Source organism: Ranitomeya variabilis, chromosome 7, assembly GCF_051348905.1.
Source record: "Ranitomeya variabilis isolate aRanVar5 chromosome 7, aRanVar5.hap1, whole genome shotgun sequence".
Classification (NCBI taxonomy): domain Eukaryota; kingdom Metazoa; phylum Chordata; class Amphibia; order Anura; family Dendrobatidae; genus Ranitomeya; species Ranitomeya variabilis.
This window is the reverse complement of record NC_135238.1, coordinates 205,943,560-205,962,715: the sequence shown is the minus strand read 5'-3', so window position 1 is coordinate 205,962,715 and position 19,156 is coordinate 205,943,560. Positions and strand designations below refer to the sequence as shown.

Genomic DNA, 19,156 nt, shown 5'->3' with positions numbered 1-19,156 from the left:
GTTCTCTCCATCCTCCTCCCCCCTCTGTTGGAAGGGTTGTGGCGCTGTGGGGTCGGCTTCCCATGTCTGGTGGTCATGTCCGCGGGTTCGGGCTTTTTGGCGTGAGGTGGAGGCACTGATTACTGGGCTGACGTGTCTCCCCCTTCTGCTGAGTGGGCAGCTTGCGGTTCTGGGTATTTCCCTCATCGACCTCCCCTCCTCTCTCCGGCCCGTAATCTCTAATGTCCTTGTTGCCGCCAGACAATGTATTGCAAAGTACTGGAAGTCCCCGGCCCTCCCCTCCAGGGCTGAGCTGATTGCGAAAATCGATTTACATTTCTGTTATGAGGTGATTATGGCGCAGGATCTATCGCGGAAGTCTAGGGTTCTTTCGTGGTGGGATCCATGGATCTCCTCCACACACATATCTCAGTCTGCACTTGCCCTCATCTAAAATTTAAAATTTAAAGTTTAAAGTTTTATGCAAAGACTTTGCTTCTGCTATTGTCTCTCGTCATGACTGACTCTGTGATTGTGGATTTTATGTGTTTTGCTTTGACTTCATTATGGTCCTATTATATTATGTACTGGGGTCTTTGTTGCCCTCCTTTCCATGTTCTCTCCCCCTTCCTTACTTTCTTTCCCTCTCCTGATGTTTTTTGAAATGTTGTTTGATATGCAATCTTTCAATAAAAATTTATTGGTTAAAAAAAAAAAAAAAATAAGCCTTAGTTACAGTCAGGACTGGCGACATGACGTTATCACGTGTGTGTATGTTTGTGTGTGGGTGTATACAGTACAGACCAAAAGTTTGGACACACCTTCTCATTTAAAGATTTTTTTCTGTATTTTCCTGACTATGAAAACTGTACATTCACACTGAAGGCATCAAAACTGTGAATTAACACGTGGAATTATATACCGTATTTTTCGGACTATATATCGGACCAGGTTTTAGAGGTGGAAAATAGGGAAAGAAATATTTGAAGCAAAAAAGGTGGTAAAATATGTAATAACATAAATAACATACTATTATATGTGGTGTTATTATATATAATAGTATGTTATTATGTTGGAAGCTGTGGGTAGAAGATGGTGCTGCGGGACCAGTGTGGTGTCTGTAAAGTGCTATATGAAGACGCTGGAGGGTGAGTGTAAGAATGGGGACACAGGGCTTATATTTAAAGCACCACTCCAGCACTGAAAAATAACACTTGGAGTGCTGCTTTGAGATCCCATTGGGAGAACTATAACTCCCAGCATGTCCTGCAGACCCTATGGTATGCTGGGAGTTATAGTTCACCACAGAAGTGGCAGAGTGCTTTATTGTGTGTTGTAGTGACTAACCTTTTAATTGTGGCAGCCAGCCAGCTGTGGTGAGGTAAAATGCTGGAGCATCCCATCCCATGACACCACAGAGTGCTCCCTCTTGTTGCCTCTCCACAGCACAGGAGTAAGCTTGCAGATTGTAGTGTGGTGTCTGCAGGACCTGTGATGACATCAGAAGAGGGAGGGCTCTGTGCTGCCATGTGATGCTCCAGCCCACCCTCTTCATAACATCACACAGGTCCATGTGCTGGAGCACTCAGCATCCAGCACAGCACCAGCAGGCAGGTATGCAGCGATCTCCTCTCCCCTGGCCCCTGCTGCTGCTGCCTCCTCCACCAGACACACAGATCTCCCCAGCTGCTGCAGGAATCCAGCGCTGGGGAAACCATGTGTGTCCCTGTGAAGGAGTATTCATTTGCTGCTCACTGGCTCAGCTGACAGGTGGGGGAAGCAGCTAATGAATATTCACTGCACTTTAATGATCGGGACCATGTGGTTTCCCCAGCACTGATTCCTGAAGCTGGGCAGGGACATTTTTCTGCCTCCTGCCTCCCAGTGCAATCCGACTCTCTGCTGCCCCCTCCCCACGTTACATCCGTACCATAAGACGCACCCACACTTTCCTCCTAAATTTGGAGGAAAAAACTGCGTCTTATGGTCTGAAAAATACCGTACTTAACAAAAAAGTGTGAAACAACTAAAAATATGTCTTATATTCTAGGTTCTTCAAAGTAGCCACCGTTTGCTTTGATGACTGCTTTGCACACTCTTGGCATTCTCTTGATGAGCTTCAAGAGGTAGTCACCGGGAATGGTCTCTAAAAATCTAAAAATAGCCCTTACACAGCCTGGAGGTGTGTTTGGGGGTCATTGTCCTGTTGAAAAATAAATGATGGTCCAACTAAATGCAAACCGGATGGAATAGCATGCCGCTGCAAGATGCTGTGGTAGCCATGCTGGTTCAGTATGCCTTTAATTTTGAATAAATCCCCAACAGTGTCACCAGCAAAGCACCCCCACACCATCACACCTCCTCCTCCATGCTTCACGGTGGGAACCAGGCATGTAGAGTCCATCCGTTCACCTTTTCTGCATCGCACACGGTGGCTGGAACCAAAGATCTCAAATTTGGACTCATCAGACCAAAGCACAGATTTCCACTGGTCTAATGTCCATTCCTTGTGTTCTTTAGCCCAAACAAGTCTCTTCTGCGTGTTGCCTGTCCTTAGCAGTGGTTTCCTAGCAGCTATTTTACCATGAAGGTCTGCTGCACAAAGTCTCCTCTTAACAGTTGTAGAGATGTGTCTGCTGCTAGAACTCTGTGTGGCATTGACCTGGTCTCTAATCTGAGCTGCTGTTAACCTGCGATTTCTGAGGCTGGTGACTCGGATAAACTTATCCTCAGAAGCAGAGGTGACTCTTGGTCTTCCTTTCCTGGGGCGGTCCTCATGTGAGCCAGTTTCTTTGTAGTTCTTGATGGTTTTTGCCACTGCACTTGGGGACACTTTCAAAGTTTTCCCAATTTTTCAGACTGACTGACCTTCATTTCTTAAAGTAATGATGGCCATTTGTTTTTCTTTACTTAGCTGCTTTTTTCTTGCCATAATACAAATTCTAACAGTCTATTCAGTAGCACTATCAGCTGTGTATCCACCAGACTTCTGCTGAACACAACTGATGGTCCCAACCCCATTTATAAGGCAAGAAATCCCACTTATTAAACCTGACAGGGCACACCTGTGGAGTGAAAACCATTTCCGGTGACTACCTCTTGAAGCTCATCAAGAGAATGCCAAGAGTGTGCAAAGCAGTCATCAAAGCAAAAGGTGGCTACTTTGAAGAACCTAGAATATAAGACATATTTTCAGTTGTTTCACACTTTCTTGTTAAGTTTATAATTCCACATGTGTTAATTCATAGTTTTGATGCCTTCAGTGTGAATGTACAATTTTCATAGTCATGAAAATACAGAAAAATCTTTAAATGAGAAGGTGTGTCCAAACTTATATATATTGTGTGATGACATGATTATATTTAAATAAATGTTGATTTCCCCTGAAAATAAGCCCTATCCCATCTCTCAGAGCAAAAAATAATAGAAGTGACGGTCTTATTTATGGAGAAACACAGTATATATTCCTCGTATTCATTTCTGCAATTTTTGCATAAACCTGTTTATTAGGAAGCAGATTGTCACTTCGCTTTTCTAGTTACCTGAATGTAAAACCTGCTTATTTTTTCCTAAATACTAGTGATGAGTGAACATGCTCGAATAGCAGATAAATTTTGATTGTGATCCCGATATTCGTAATAAAGAAGGGATTGTGCAAAATGGGCAACGATTTTGAGACGATAAATAAGGACTTTTTTTTAATACAATTTTAGCAATTGAGTTTGTAAAATGTGTCCCATGGACCTTCTTGGTGACGACATATTTGAGCTTATATTATTTTTTTCCTTTTGATCCTATAAATGCTGGCTTTGTGCAGATATACATTCCCTGAGCGATAACGTGTAAAGTAAAATTGATTGTCAAAATAGAAGCCGTTGGCTTTATGTGTGATTGATGGTGCGTCCTGCGGACAGATGAGCCGCCTCCGATCCTCCGGTCTGATACAAGGCGCCACGTTTCCTTCACTGTCAGCCTTGCATGTTGCTATAATGCAGCATTAACATTCACATCTGCCTCTGATATCCGGGTAAATATAACTCGCTAGTTCCTTTTTGTTTTCTGTGTTTTGCTGTCAATCTGCCTTAAGAATTATTTCATCATTTGCAGCCCGTAGCGTCGGCCATTCCTGCTTGTTCGTGTCTTTTTCCAGTAAATAAAATGCCGAGTCCACTTGGCAGAACTGCTGCATTCAATAAAGTCTACGCTAAAGCTGTTGTATAAGTCTTCTGATTGATTGGTCGGCTAAAGGCAATAATAAAACTGTTCAGTAGAGGCAGCCAAATACCGGCGGATGGAAAGCCGGCCATTGACATTGCTCTTGGGAAGAATTACACTTTCTCAATGAGCATCCCACCTAAACTGGATTTTATTTTGCACGATTCCCAGCCGTGGTGGGGGCACCTGCGTGGTCTGGCGGCATAACTGCTGATTTCCTCCCTGTGGCTTCCTAGTACTTGGCTGTAGACACTCCTTGTGCGCTGCTCCGGACGCCATCATATTACTTATTCTCTGTATGGAATAGGACGCCATTTCTGCATATACTGGTGATATACGGAGGAGTTGTGCTATTTAGTAATGAGCGTGCGTGCTCGCCACTCGAGTGCGCATCGGGGTGCTCGGGTATGCATCAAGTACCGCTGGTGCTTGAGCGATATGCTTTGAGTCCCCACCTTAGCATGTTTTTGCTGCTCTTAGCCAATACACATGCGGAGATTGCCCGTGTATGACAGGCAAACCTTGCATGTTTTTTGGCTATTTAGCATCCGCAAACCATGCAGGACCGGGGACTCGAGCACCAGTGTTAGTCTGTGTACCCAAGCACCCCGACGCGCGCTCCTCACTAGTTCTACTTCATTGGTGGTACAGAGCTGCAGTACACTTGCCAAAGGCCGAAGTTACAGCCCAAGTCTGTCCCTGTCTCATAATTATACTTGTTCACCCCAGAATTGATTGCTGCTATTATGCGTTCATGACCACAATTAAACAGCCAAAATATACTGCCATGTCACATATGTAAAGATGACCTTAATGTAGAGATTTTGGACAGATGAAAAGGTAATTTTCTCCAACTATTTATTAACCATTGTCACTTTTTTTTTTTTTTTTTTTTTTTGCAATATTCGCGTGCATAACAGATACCAACTAGTGATGAGCAAATGTACTTATTACTCGAGATTTCTCGGGCATGCTCGGGGGGTCCTCCGAGTATTTTTTAGTGCTCGGAGATTTAGTTTTCCTTGCCGCAGCTGAATGCTTTACATCTGTTAACCAGCATAAGTACATGTGGGGGTTGCCTTGTTGCTAGGGCATGCTCAGATAACACCTTATCCCCAGCATGTTCACTCATTCAACACCGCTCTTTCCAGGTCTCGGAACAGAGAAGGATTTTGTGCCGTGTTCTTCTTCCATTGCCCGATTTTCACAATTGATGTTTATCTTTCCAGAACATTTTACCTGCATTGTGAAAGTACTTTACTCGCTCCTGTATACTCAAGCCCTCATCGCGGTCACTGGGAGACTCAGCGCCGAGGAGCGAGCAAGTTGGAGAGAGTCTGGATCCCATAAAAAAGTACGGAGTTTTGTGAACTATATATTTTAGAGTAATCCAGTGAAAAGTTTCGATGTGACTAATATCCGCCGGTGTCCCGGCTGTCATTGCCGTTTATTTTCATTGTGCTCTTTTTTTTTTTTTTTTTTTTTAAGTAATGATTACAAGAGGAAAATCAATGGCTCCTATTTTGTGAGCGCCTTTTATGTGATGCTCTGTGAGGAAATAAGTGATTAGAAGGAAAGGTGAAATTTTTCAGCCATCAACCACTATGAAAAGTTTCAGCTTCTAAAGGTGCAGAGGTGGCAGAATCATTCATTGTATAACTGATCTCCTGACAAGCGGACGGCCGCACAAAATACTTCACTGGCACAAAAGAACGACATTTCAGCTCCATCGGTGTGCGATGCCGCTTACGTCCTGACCTCTACCCGAAAATAAACATTTTAGCAAATTTTTCTTTACCTAAGCAAAAATACTTATATATGTCTGCACCTTGGAGATATTGTGACCTGGAACTAAGGCTCAGTAATGCCTTTCTCCTACGTATCATTGGGGGACACAGGACGAATGGGTGTTATGCTGCTGCCACCAGGAGGACACTAAGTTAAACACACACAAAAGATTAACTCCTCCCCTGCAGTATACACCCACAGGCTGGACAATCCAGAGCCAGTTCTTACTTAGTGTCTCAGGAGGCACTTGGGTCCTCAGGACCCCACCAATTTTTGTTTTTAACGGAAGGGAGCGACAGGCAAATTTTCAGCTCTGATCTCTCCCGCACCAACAACGGGCAAGTACATGGAGCGTTCCTCCTGTATCCTTTCCCGCGACGATGGATGCCAGCCCTGGCTCACTTTCCAGTGTGGCGACGGTTCCCTAGCGTTCCGATCTCCCTCCCTCCCTGTCAGGCGACCACGGGGACTAATCATCCACCTAAGTTTCCTGGAGCCAGGGCACAGCCGGACAGAATGCCATGGCGTCCGTGCAGCCGCCCACTGCATCACCACTGAACATAGCGGATGTTGCACGGCGGCAGAAGCTCTCCACCCTCTCCCTACTAAGGTGAAGGTGGATGGAGCATCGGCCCCATCGCACAAGGTAAGTGCGGGGGCCGACCAGCTGACAGGGGACCGCCCGTTCAGGGATCCACTTTCTAATGCGGCGCTGCAGCCGCGGGGCACGGGCAATTCGGCGCTCTGTTAGGGCGGTGGCACTGTTTACCGTCCCTGGTCCGGATTCCACCACGGACATTCTGTGGCACATAGCAGGGAATATGGCAGCGTTCCGACGCGCATAGCAGGGAATCCACCGCCCGCCCATGACACGCCCCCCTCCCTCTCTCTCTCCCTCTCTGGGCGCTTCTCGTTCCCGAGAAGCGCCCTTCTCACATCTCGGCGGCCATCTTGGACCAGGAAGTGCGCTGGCGGCTCTGCAGCACCACAGCGCACAGGACTTCAGGATCTCTCTGCCAAGCACCGCGGAACTTGGTGAGACGCACTCAGTAGGATTGTCTCTTCCCCTGCCAGTACGCTCACTTTATGGCAAAGATGTCACAGTCTAGGCAAAAACGGACTGGAAAGACCCACTCTGTTATTTTTGCTGTGTGCACCTCCTGCAAGGTATCTCTGCCCCGAGGTCACACTACCCCGCTGTGCTCCGCCTGCGAAATGTCTGCGGCACAGGATACTCCGGCCTCTGACCCGGAATGTAGTGAGCCTAGTACCCCCGCATGGGCGTCCTCCCTCGCTCGATCTGTGGCATCCTTGGAAAGGACGATACAGTCCCTCCGTGACCCGTCCCTTACCCAGGGCGCTTCCACGGATGATGTAACGCGGCCTAAAAACCCCTCTCGGCCTAGAGGTCGTACCGTTTCCAGAAGCCCTCTCTCATCTAGAAAGAAGTCCAGGGTAATATCTCCGGTCCGTGATCAGCCCTCCGGCTCAGAGAGCGAAGTCTCTCGTCACTCATCCCCAGCTCATAGCAGGGAATCCTTTCTGGACGACGCATCCAGCGTGTCCTGTTCCCCAGAGTATCGTCACGACCAAGAGACCCTAGATTCTCTCATAGACTCGGTAAGTCAGACGCTACAGTTAGAGGAGGAAACCCCGTCCAAGGCGGTTCATCCCGTGTCATTCGGGCGAACCACAAAGGCTCATAGATTTTTTCCTACGCATCCTCAATTTAAGGACATTGTCGATCTCCACAGGGTCCGTCCGGATAAACGCTTCTCAGGTCAGAAGGCTATGCAATTGAAGTATCCGTTTGCTCAGGACCTTGCTAAGGAGTGGTCTCAGTCACCCTCCGTGGACCCGCCAGTGTCGCGGCTAGCCACCAAGGCGGTTCTATCCTCCTCCGAGGGCGCGTCCATCAAGCATCCCACTGATAGACAAATTGACCAGATGGCTCGCTCGGCTTTTGAAGCTTCCTCGGCTTCTCTCTTCCCTTCTTTTGCCGTCACATGGGTTGCAAAAACCATGACCCATTGGGCCGAGTCTTTAGCCTCTACAGCTCTACACGCCGACTTACCCCCCGAGGTTTCACACCTGGCCACTCAGATTGCCAGAGCGGGGGACTTTGTAGTTTCCGCATCCTTAGACGCGGCCAATTGTGCCTCACAGGCAGCGGCCAATGCTGTCACGATCCGCAGATCCCTTTGGCTCAGGGACTGGAAAGCGGACTCAGGATCCAAAAAATCTCTCACGTCCCTTCCATACCAGGGCGAACGCCTTTTTGGGGACAAACTAGATAAAATTATCGCAGACTCCACAGGGGGAAAGAGCAAATTCCTTCCCCAGCAACGGACCTTTCGTCCCTTTCGCAACCAACAGGGCCGAGGCCGATATTTCCGTTTCGGCTCCAATTGGTCCAATTCTCCCTCCGCGCCACCCGGCGCCGGGAGAGGTCAGCGCAAGGACAGAACCTCCCAGCCATCTTACAAACCTTCTCCCTCTTGGAGAGGCAGACCCAGACAACAGGGGTCCAGGGGGCCCAGACCCAACAGGTCTCCACCTCAATGACTCTTGGCAGACGCCAAAGGACACCGGCAGAGTTGGCGGCCGCCTACTCTTCTTTCGGGACGCGTGGCTCTCGGTAGTTCCCGACCGATGGGTCCGCGACCTAGTGTCCTTCGGTTACAAGATAGAGTTTGTCTCTCTTCCCCCATCTCGTTTCTTCCAGTCCCCTCCTCCCAGAGCAAGGGTCCGTCAGTATTTTCAGGCCATAAGATCGCTATGGGAAGACGGGGTCATCATCCCGGTACCTCAGAACGAGAGGTACCAAGGTTTCTATTCCAATCTTTTCATTGTACCAAAGAAGGACGGCTCAGTACGTCCAATATTGGACCTCAAGCTCCTCAACAAGTACGTCCGTGTACGTCAATTCCGTATGGAGTCCCTCCGCTCGGTAATTGCCTCTCTGGAAGAGGGCGAGTTCCTTGCATCTCTAGATGTTCAAGACGCTTACTTGCACATTCCCATCCTACCGTCTCATCAGCGCTTCCTCCGCTTCGCGGTCCAGGGGCACCATTTTCAGTTTGTCGCCCTACCTTTCGGGCTGGCCACTGCTCCTCGGGTGTTCACCAAGGTCATGGCAGCGGCCGTGGCCATTCTACATGCTCGGGGCATAGTGGTGTTGCCCTACTTGGACGACATCCTCATAAAAGGCCCCTCTTTCCGGTCCTGTTCAGAAGCGGTAGACGTCACTATAAATACCTTTTTGCGCCTGGGCTGGAAAATCAATTTCAAAAAATCTTCCCCAGTCCCGGCCCAAACCATATCCTACCTGGGAATGATCTTAGACTCCTCTCAGGGTCTAGTACTTTTGCCTCCGGAAAAGGTATCCACTCTTCAGAGAGAAGTCCGGAAGCTTACTCAACCTCGCTCTCACTCCCTACGCTTCTCCATGAGGGTACTCGGCAGGATGGTGGCGGCAATGGAGGCAGTGCCCTTTGCGGTTTTTCACCTCCGTCCCTTACAACATGCCATTCTGGCAGTATGGGACAGGAATCCCGCCTCGCTCGACCGCCGTCTCCTTCTCTCTCGCCCAATCAGACAGTCCCTCAGGTGGTGGACCAAGAGGTCCTCCCTGACTCGGGGGAAGTCTTTCCTTCCGGTGCACTGGCTGGTTGTCACAACGGACGCCAGTCTCTTCGGCTGGGGTGCAGTGTTCCAGCGTCACTCGACTCAGGGTCGCTGGTCTCCGCAGGAGTCCCAGCTGCCCATCAATATCCTAGAGATTCGGGCAATCAGACTGGCTCTCCATCATTTTCAGCCGTTCCTCTCCGGCCGTGCGGTCAGAGTCCAGTCCGACAACGCCACTGCGGTAGCCTACATCAACCGCCAAGGGGGCACTCGCAGCAAGGCGGCCATGGTCGAGGTGACGCTAATTCTCCGCTGGGCCGAGACACATCATTCCATACTCTCAGCAGTTTTTATCCCAGGCGTGGAAAACTGGGAAGCGGACTTTCTCAGTCGCCACAGCCTCGATCCCGGAGAGTGGTCTCTCCATCCCGCAATCTTTCACCAGATATGCTCTCGATGGGGGACCCCGGACGTGGACCTAATGGCATCTCGCCTCAATTGCCAGGTTCCCGTCTTCATGGCCAGGTCTCACGACCCCTCAGCCTTCGGAGCCGACGCTCTCGTCCTCTCATGGCAGGGTTTCAGACTCCCATACATCTTTCCCCCAATTCCTCTTCTGACAAAGGTGATCAGGAAGATCAAGGCAGAACGGATCCCAGTACTTCTCATCGCTCCGGACTGGCCGCGCAGGACATGGTATGCCGAGATGGTTCAACTGGTCTCAGACGTACCTTGGAGGCTGCCGAGTCGCGCAGACCTCCTGTCTCAAGGGCCCATTTACCACCCGAACTCAGAGGCCCTGTGTTTAACGGTGTGGCCGTTGAGTCCTGGGTACTGAGGCAGAAGGGGTTGCCCCAGACGGTGATATCTACCATGCTCCGCGCACGCAAGCCTTCTTCTATGCGCATCTACCACCGCGCCTGGAAGGTATACTTCGCCTGGTGCAGGAAGCGGGGACGTTTCCCCCTCCGTTTTTCTATCCCTCACATTTTGGAATTCCTCCAATCAGGCGTAGACTTGGGTCTTGCTCTCAGCTCTCTTAAGGGCCAAATTTCTGCTCTCTCGGTTCTTTTTCAGAGAAAGATTGCAAACAGATTGCAGGTCAAGACCTTCATCCAGGGTGTTTCTCATATGGCTCCGCCTTACAAGATGCCCTTGGAACCATGGGACCTGAACCTAGTTCTCCGTGCTCTTCAAGAGCCCCCCTTTGAGCCCTTGCATGAAGTGTCTTTGCTGTTCTTGTCTTGGAAGATTGCCTTCCTCGTGGCTGTCACGTCTATTAGACGTGTCTCTGAGCTGGCAGCTCTGTCGTGCCGACCTCCTTTCCTCGTGTTCCACCAGGACAAGGTGGTTCTGCGGACATGTCCGACTTTTCTTCCGAAGGTCGTTTCCTCCTTCCATCTTAATGAGGAGATTGTCCTTCCCTCACTGTGCCCTGCTCCTTCCCACCGCACGGAAAGGGCGCTCCACACTCTGGACTTAGTGAGGGGTCTTAGACGTTACGTCTCCAGAACTGCGTCTCTCCGTAGGTCAGACGCCTTGTTCGTTCTTCCGCAGGGGCCACGGAAGGGACTACCTGCTTCCAAGGCCTCCATTGCCAAGTGGATTCGTTCCGCCATCCAAGAGTCCTACCGTGTCAAGGGTCACGCCGCACCTCCGGGGATCAAGGCTCATTCTACCCGGTCAGTCGGCGCGTCCTGGGCCATCCGGCACCAGGCATCGGCAGCGCAGGTCTGCAAGGCTGCTACATGGTCCAGCCTGCATACATTCACGAAGCACTACCATGTGCACTCTCAGGCCTCGGCAGACGCGTCCGTCGGTAGGCGAATCCTACAAGCGGCAGTGTCTCATCTGTAGCTCGTAGGCACGCACAGCATTTATAACTTCTTGTTGGCCCACCCAGGGACTGCTTTGGGACGTCCCATTCGTCCTGTGTCCCCCAATGATACGTAGGAGAAAAGGAGATTTTTGTGTACTCACCGTAAAATCTTTTTCTCCGAGTCATCATTGGGGGACACAGCACCCTCCCTGTTAGCCTAGTTGGCTCAATTGTTCTTTTCAGTCTGTGTTTTGACTATGACATGTTTTCTGTTTGTTAACTGGCTTACTCCTACTGCTTTGTTACCGAACTGGCTCTGGATTGTCCAGCCTGTGGGTGTATACTGCAGGGGAGGAGTTAATCTTTTGTGTGTGTTTAACTTGGTGTCCTCCTGGTGGCAGCAGCATAACACCCATTCGTCCTGTGTCCCCCAATGATGACTCGGAGAAAAAGATTTTACGGTGAGTACACAAAAATCTCCTTTTTCCCTGTAAAATCATCACTATCGATTTACTTTTCCTTTATATATTTTTTTTTGTTTTGCCCCTCCTCGCAGTCTGTGCTTTGGCTTACATGTATCAGCACAGCTTCTATCCCGCACTTAATTCCCGCACTTAATAACTTCATGTTCTTTTCCTTCTAGTTTATAACCATTTTATCTGCCCTCCCTGATGCGTTTTCCCCTCTCCACACCCAAGACTAGTGTAAAAACTCCCTAACCCCTCTATCCTGCTATCACGAACACTGAGAGAAGGGAAGAAAGCACAGAGAAAGCCATCGGGAGCACTGACGGGTTTGCATCAGTTTTGCAAATATTGCTGGACAAACTACTTACAGCAGCAAAATGATAGAACATTTTTAATGAAGACTATTTAGAACGTTGGTTAACTTTTGCATTTAGGAAGCAAATGAACAGTAAAAAACGTTGTATGGAGATGTACATGGACTTTAACTCTATCCAGCTCCTACCAACGTAGGTGAAGAGGTTGAGTTACGCTGTTTTGTAACTTATATATAAATTAATGAGTTATTAAAATGGAGTAGATCCCAAAAGGTTGAGATTAACCCTTTTCGGACCAACGATGGTGGACCATGGTATTTTGAGCGGACGGCTTGGTTTCCAGCTTTTGGTTGGAGGACACAGCTATAGGGTTGCCGAACAAGGCAAAAGGAGTTTTTCCATCTAGACCAGTCTTCAAGTGCAAAAGTGGCCTGGGTACCAGGTAGTACATAAAACTGCTTCTGCTGGACGCCTTGACCACTGCTCTGTTTGGGAAAAAAACATCAGACATTTGGTCAGCCATTGAAATGAACGAGTAAGAGCAACGCACAATCTCATGAGTATTTAATAGTGATGAGCAAGCGTGCTCGGATAAGGTGTTATCCAAGTGTCTTCGGCGTGCTCGAAAAAATATGTCCGAGTCCCCGCACCTGCATGTCTCATGGCTGCTTGCAGGGATTACCTGTTTATTAGACAATCCCTGCTGTCTAACAGCCACGAGACATGCAGCCGCGGGGACTCGAACATATTATTAGAGCACTCCGAAGACACTCGGTTAGCACCCGAGCATGGCGGATAAGGTTCGCTCATCACTAGTATTTAACCCATACTTTATGTCCACATTTCCAATTAGATTTCTTTACTCCTGAGTAGATTCATGGAGGAAAAGTCATTTTATCTTCTAGGCCAGAAAAAAAAACCTTCACTATTGTTTGTCGCAGTCTCTCTTCTCTGTACAGTCGATGCATCTCTTCATAGACTCAGTAGGGATCATTAGTGGAGGCCAGGAGACACCTAATCTCTCCGCTGCGTTACCCTTTTCAGGAGGCGATGCTGACCAGAACTTTTTTTTTTCTTGTAGTAAACATTAAGAACCCAAATTTATTTTTCTCCTTCGCCTCATTGGGGGACACAGACCATGGGTGTATGCTGCTGTTATTTTAACGAAATAGTTGGAAACTTCGCAGTTGCAACCTCGATAATTTGTGGTTACATTATTTCCTTTGTCCTCTGAAAATTATTTTTGATTTCTCACCTACAGAGTTCATATTCCCCCGGGAAGTCATGGGAAGCTTTACTTGGTTTTGCGATTAGCGAGTTATCGGCAGGAAAGTTCTACGAAGAAGAGACTGAGGATACTGCAAAGGTGTGACTGACTGATGTAGTGTGATTTGTATCTTATATATATATATATATATATATATATATATATATATAGTGAGAGAGGGAGAAATAGATGCATATTAATATTAAGGGTTGTTTGGTTTTTGTCTTTCTCAGACCAGCCCCATCGCGTGGACTTCACCGTCTATTGAACATCACGTTCAGCAGTTCTGTCTGCCCTTCCTGAGGATCACAACTCTTCTCCAGCACCATCTTTTTGGAGCAGATATTCCAAGCTGCCAGGTAAAGAATTTTTTGCATTAGGGGTTGCCCCAATTTTAAAGGGATTCTTCGGGAACAAGATATTGATGACCTATTCCAGGGACAAGGAACGTATAGATAGCTGATCCTGAAGATAGGTCATCAATATAGGATCTGTGCGAGTCCGACCCCTCCATCGATCAGCTGTGATGAGCTCCAAGTACTGCAAATTGGCTCCAATTCTTTTAAGATGTTCTGCAGCTGAATAAGAGCTGTTCTGCAGTACCCTGCAGCTGCCGCTACACGTTAAATGGAGCTACATTCAATGTGTTCACATCCGTGAGCCACTAGAGCTCATAAGCTGATCTGTGGGGGTCCTGATTGTCTGATTCCCACCAATCAGATATTGGTGATCTATCCTGAGGATCCGTTATCAATACGTTGTGACTGGACAGCCCCTTTAATAATGTATTATGCCATCAGTGATGCCCTGTAATTTTAATTTTTCCCAAATTTGAGCGGTCACCTGGCATCCGAGTGGATATTAAATGTAGGGGTGCAGTGGATAAATGTAGCTGTCACCATTCAGAAATAGCCGGGCACATTCTCCATACAGATGGGGGTCCCAGAGGTGAGACCAGCGCCCATCAGACATGCAGACCTGTCTGCTCTGCAGTAGGAAACCTCTTTGTGTTTTTCCCTTTTTGTTCTTTCTCCTGGAGCAGTAAATCCTGTTCTATATTTGCCTGAACTGACGAACCAGGTTTCCTCTTCTATATCCATAATGATGGTTTCTTTGTGGTTTTACAGGAAGAAGATGAATTTGTCGTCCTTTGCAGCTGCTTAGGGATTCTACCATCCGTCCTCCAAACGTCGCACGACTTCACCAGCGCGGCTTGTCTAGACTGGCCGGTCTCCGCTTTTGACCTGATGGCTCAGTGGTGCTCAGAAGTGATTCGGTTTACCGAGAAGCAATCCGACCAAGTAAATGTATGCGATTCCTTTTTCTTTTTTCTGTTAATTTCAATTTCACACTTGATGTCATACAGAATAGTGTCTGCCGTCTTATTGATGCTTGTTTTTCTTAGACTTTCTGAACTCGCCCCTCTGTCTACGGGGACGTGCTCTTACGGATATGATACTTTTGGCGTTTAATTACTGTTTTCCCCCAATATTTATATCTGTTTTACATTCTGCACTTCTCTCCTCTCAGGCTTTACTTATCCAGGAGACTAAGTGGGATTTACCGCGACTTCTTCAGTTGCCAGACGTCTACAACACCATTTTCCAGTACTACCATAGGAAGGCCTGCAGCGTGTGCACCAAAGTCCCCAAGGATCCCGCACTTTGCCTCGTCTGTGGCACATTTGTTTGCCTGAAGGGTCTGTGTTGCAAGCAGCAGAATTTCTGTGAATGTGTCCTGGTGAGGCTTTTGGATTATTTTTTCTTAGGCTCTTGATGTAAGAACTGCGCTCCTTCCCCTGCAGCTGCTTTTCAGACTTTTAGCTTTCATGTTCTGCAGTCAGGATTTCATCGGTCCGATGAGCAAGCAACCGGGAAAGCAGTGCAATATCCATTGTAAGGATTTTGTTCTGTGTCCCAACTTCAATGTTCACAGCACCCCAGATGTTGTTGGAACCAGGGCTGTGGAGTCAGTAAGCCAAACCTCAGACTCCTCAATTTCCATGACACCGACTCCACCAAAGTGGGCTCCGAATCCACGACTCCGACTCCACAGCCCAGGATGGAACAATCACTTTTACTTTGCACTATGCGAATGTTAATTACTTCCAGGCATCTTGTATTTTATCCACGTATTTGTCTGCGAAAAATGACTGTTCACACAAAGCACGTGCACGCTCAGTATACCGTTAGCATTGGCAAGCTATTCAGTGCACCTTCTCCCGCCCTTGTTTTCCCATCTATCTCCTCTTCATTGATTGACTCTGACTTTACTGGAGCAGGAGGACGGAGAAGGATGGCAAACAAGTAGATGGGGAGCATCACTGAACTGTTTGGCCGCGCCATGGTGCACGGAGTTCTGTGCTCGGTATGAACAGTCATTCTCTGCTCATTGTCCTTTTAAAGGCGTTATCCACTGCCCGTCACTACTGCATTGGGCGCTGAGATGTCCTGGTGACATGGCATCTGTCAGCCTTTTGCACATCATTTTATTCACCTGTCATTTTAATTACCATAGGATGCTTGCAGGATACCTCTGCAGTGGGATCACGACAAGCAGGTATTGGGCACTAAATGAGACACCGGAGAACCCCTTTAAAAAGTATGGACACCATGTGGGGCCCTTTTTTTAAATGGATGTATGTATTTTTTGGCTGTAAACTCCTCTGCACCCAGGAATAGTAGACCGTCCAGCACAGAGACTGTGGCAGGAAAGTGGGGCAATACTTTTAGTAAAAACCCAATTACAATAATTATTAAGTTAAAAATTCATGCATTTTGCATTAAAAAAAAAATTGGATTGCGAGATCCGTGTCCACTACTGGATAGAGGGTTGATCATATTTGGAGGGGGTTATTCTCATTCTCTGTTGCCTATTTCTTCTCTTCAGCACTCGCAGAACTGTGGAGCCGGTACGGGGATTTTCCTACTAATCAACGCCTCGGTGATCATCATAATTCGGGGACTCCGGTTCTGCCTTTGGGGTTCTGTGTATCTCGATGCACACGGCGAGGAAGACCGAGAACTCAGGTAATAATTAGTGCCTCCTAATCAACGATCCGCAATTAGGAGATAACTGTCAGTGATGTACATTGTGCCCAGTCCTTATGTTTTGGACCTCCACCACTAATGCATTGTCATTAATATGCTTTAAAAAAAAAAGAAATTAGTCTAATTTTTGCCCATTTGCTGCTTTTTTTTTGCAGACGTGGAAAGCCTCTTTACATCTGCAAGGAGCGTTACAATGTGCTGGAGCAGCAATGGGTGACGCACACGTTTGACCACATCAATAAGAGATGGGGCCCGCATTACAATAGCCTGTGAAGATCAATGCAATCGCAAATGAAATTGCTAGCAAGAAGCAAAGGCTTCCTTCAGAAAGAAGAGGGCGGGCGCCATCCCTGCCGACATAAAGCTTTCTAGTGATTAGGTGCTATTGTACTAATACAGACACATCCCTGCAAGCACTGGAAGAGCCGCTGGCACGTCAACAGCCACGGAAAGAAAGAAACCTGCAAACGAACGTCGCGGCCAGCGTTGTCCTGAAAGCACAATGAATGTTCATGGCGCATTTCCGCTCGTTCTCTGTAGAATATTTCTCTAAGTTTCTGTACATTTTTTTTTAATTCTTGCTTCTATGTGTGGAGTTGTATAGTCACTGGAGACTTTACCGGCAAGCCGTCGGTACTACAGGCCAATATTGGGGTTTAACGCTGCTTAGGGCCATCCGTCTCCAGTGCAAACCGCCAGGAGGGGAAGGGGGCGAGTGATGTGAATATTATGTGCTGTGATGAATTGTGATATTTAAGATTTTTTTTTTTTTTTGGTGGGTAGGGTTGGGGGGCTTTTTTAGCCTTAACTTTGGAACTGCTCCACCATACTAAAGCGCTAGTTTAGTGTGGCCGGGTGCATTGGGTATATTTGCTAAAGTAGAACTGCACTTTTAAATGTTTGATAAACTCACTGTAAACTAATCTATTAATGTGTCCTTCTCCGTGTTCATATGTAATTAGGAATCCATTGTAAAACACATTGTTCCCTGTGAAATATTGTATAGTTAACAGATGTTATTAATGACTATTTTAAATGGAAATGTAATCCTATATAAATAATACTGTCTGCGTGTATAGAAAAAAAATACACGCATTCAAGGGACATATAAATAAGTGCGTTATTTGTCCAGAGGGTCCCGGAAAGTTTTGGGGTTTTTTTTAGCTTTTTTTTGTTTTTTTTTCCATTTCAAAGCATTGCTAAAACTGAATTCATTCTCAGGAATTTTAGACTTGGTAAGAAATTGAGATGTGATATTCGATTTGCTGTAATTTTTTCTTTTTACCCTCGCCGGTGTTTTTTTTTTTTTTCTTCCCCCGCAAGGGTAAGTACATTGTTGTATACAGTGAACGAAGCTTACATGACATCTGAGCAAGACGATGGTCATCGAGGTCTTGTAAAACTGTACAAAACAAGAAAACAGATCTAATCTGAAACTTGAATGTTTTTCACACTGGCTAATTAAAGTAGATATTAGGAGGAGGGTCGATTTTTGGTAAATGTGACTTGGTTCCCATCTGCTTCGCACATAAATTATTTTTTTTTTTAATTGAATCTAAAAATTGCAACTCTCCTAATTAAATGAATCTGAAAAAAAATTACTCTCCTAGTTTTTGGGACTCTACAGTTATAAAGTGTGACCCTACAGTTCAGGAGTTGTAGTCTTAGCTGGCATGCCATAGGTTTGAGACCACCAATCTCTAGCTTATCCCAAATGTATAGTACCTCCAACTACTAATGAAAATGGCGCTATTATCAATTTGCAATTTGTTACCATCTTTTCAGTTAGCCATTAAAAGGTATCAACCACTGAGGACTCTCCATTGTAAATATTTTTTTCTTATACCGGTCGGTCAGACTTCAAAATATATTCCTATAGGTAACAAGTATAGGCGGCAGAATAGCTTGCATCTGCGATTAGGAAGACCATTAATGACAAAGAGGGTATATAAATCTGAGCGGTCACCCTCTAGCATTTAAAAACTATAAAGAGCTTAATAGAATCTGTAAAAAAAAAGAGGAAACTGATAGAAAATGAATGTCAGGAAGGCAAGGAAAGTGAGACAAATCCCACGAAAAAAAAAAGTACCGTATGTCACTTCTATGAAGCTGATATTGATGGAATCTGCTCCAAACATCTCATCCAATAAAAAAAGATGCAAATAACACTTCAGAAAAAAAAGTTTTTCTAAAGTTTTTAAGAAATGCTTTTGGGGAATGAACTCAAAAAAAGGTTATTTTCCTAAATCATTTTCTGCTCTTAAAAAACAAAAAAAAAAAAAAACAACTTCCAAAAACTTAGTATTATCATATCCATAGTGCTGGTTGATTCCCATTTTTGTTAAACCGAAAAGTGTCTTAGACTGGTTTCCTATACAGTAAATAAAAAAAATAAAAAAAGAAAGCTAGTTCGCATGTCGTAACGCTGATGTATTTTCTGCATGGTTTTTTTCTTCCATGTAGTAAAACGCAGCTTTTCTCAGTAACCGCAAACTGGATTGGGTTCCAAAAAAGTAATTCATGCTGAGCTTTTTAACACACACCCCCTCCCCCCCCCCCCCCCCCCCCCCCCCGGCTCATTTTTTGATCTTCGGTGCATTTTGTTTTTACGGCTTTTTTTTTTTTTTCCC

At 46.6% G+C, this 19,156-nt stretch overlaps 1 protein-coding gene across 2 annotated transcripts in view; it reads left to right on the top strand.

Annotated features, from left to right (window-relative positions):
- Positions 1 to 18,337, top strand: part of UBR3 (ubiquitin protein ligase E3 component n-recognin 3) — a 169,056-nt gene extending 150,719 nt beyond the window's left edge. For both annotated transcript variants that reach the window (XM_077272745.1, XM_077272744.1), the window contains exons 33-39: positions 5,424 to 5,548; positions 13,471 to 13,575; positions 13,710 to 13,835; positions 14,604 to 14,783; positions 15,007 to 15,216; positions 16,366 to 16,505; positions 16,682 to 18,337. In XM_077272745.1, coding sequence (XP_077128860.1) covers positions 5,424 to 5,548; positions 13,471 to 13,575; positions 13,710 to 13,835; positions 14,604 to 14,783; positions 15,007 to 15,216; positions 16,366 to 16,505; positions 16,682 to 16,799 — 1,004 coding nt within the window. In that variant the 3' untranslated portion in view covers positions 16,800 to 18,337. The remainder of the gene's footprint in view (positions 1 to 5,423; positions 5,549 to 13,470; positions 13,576 to 13,709; positions 13,836 to 14,603; positions 14,784 to 15,006; positions 15,217 to 16,365; positions 16,506 to 16,681) is intronic.
- The last annotated feature ends 819 nt before the right edge of the window (positions 18,338 to 19,156 follow it).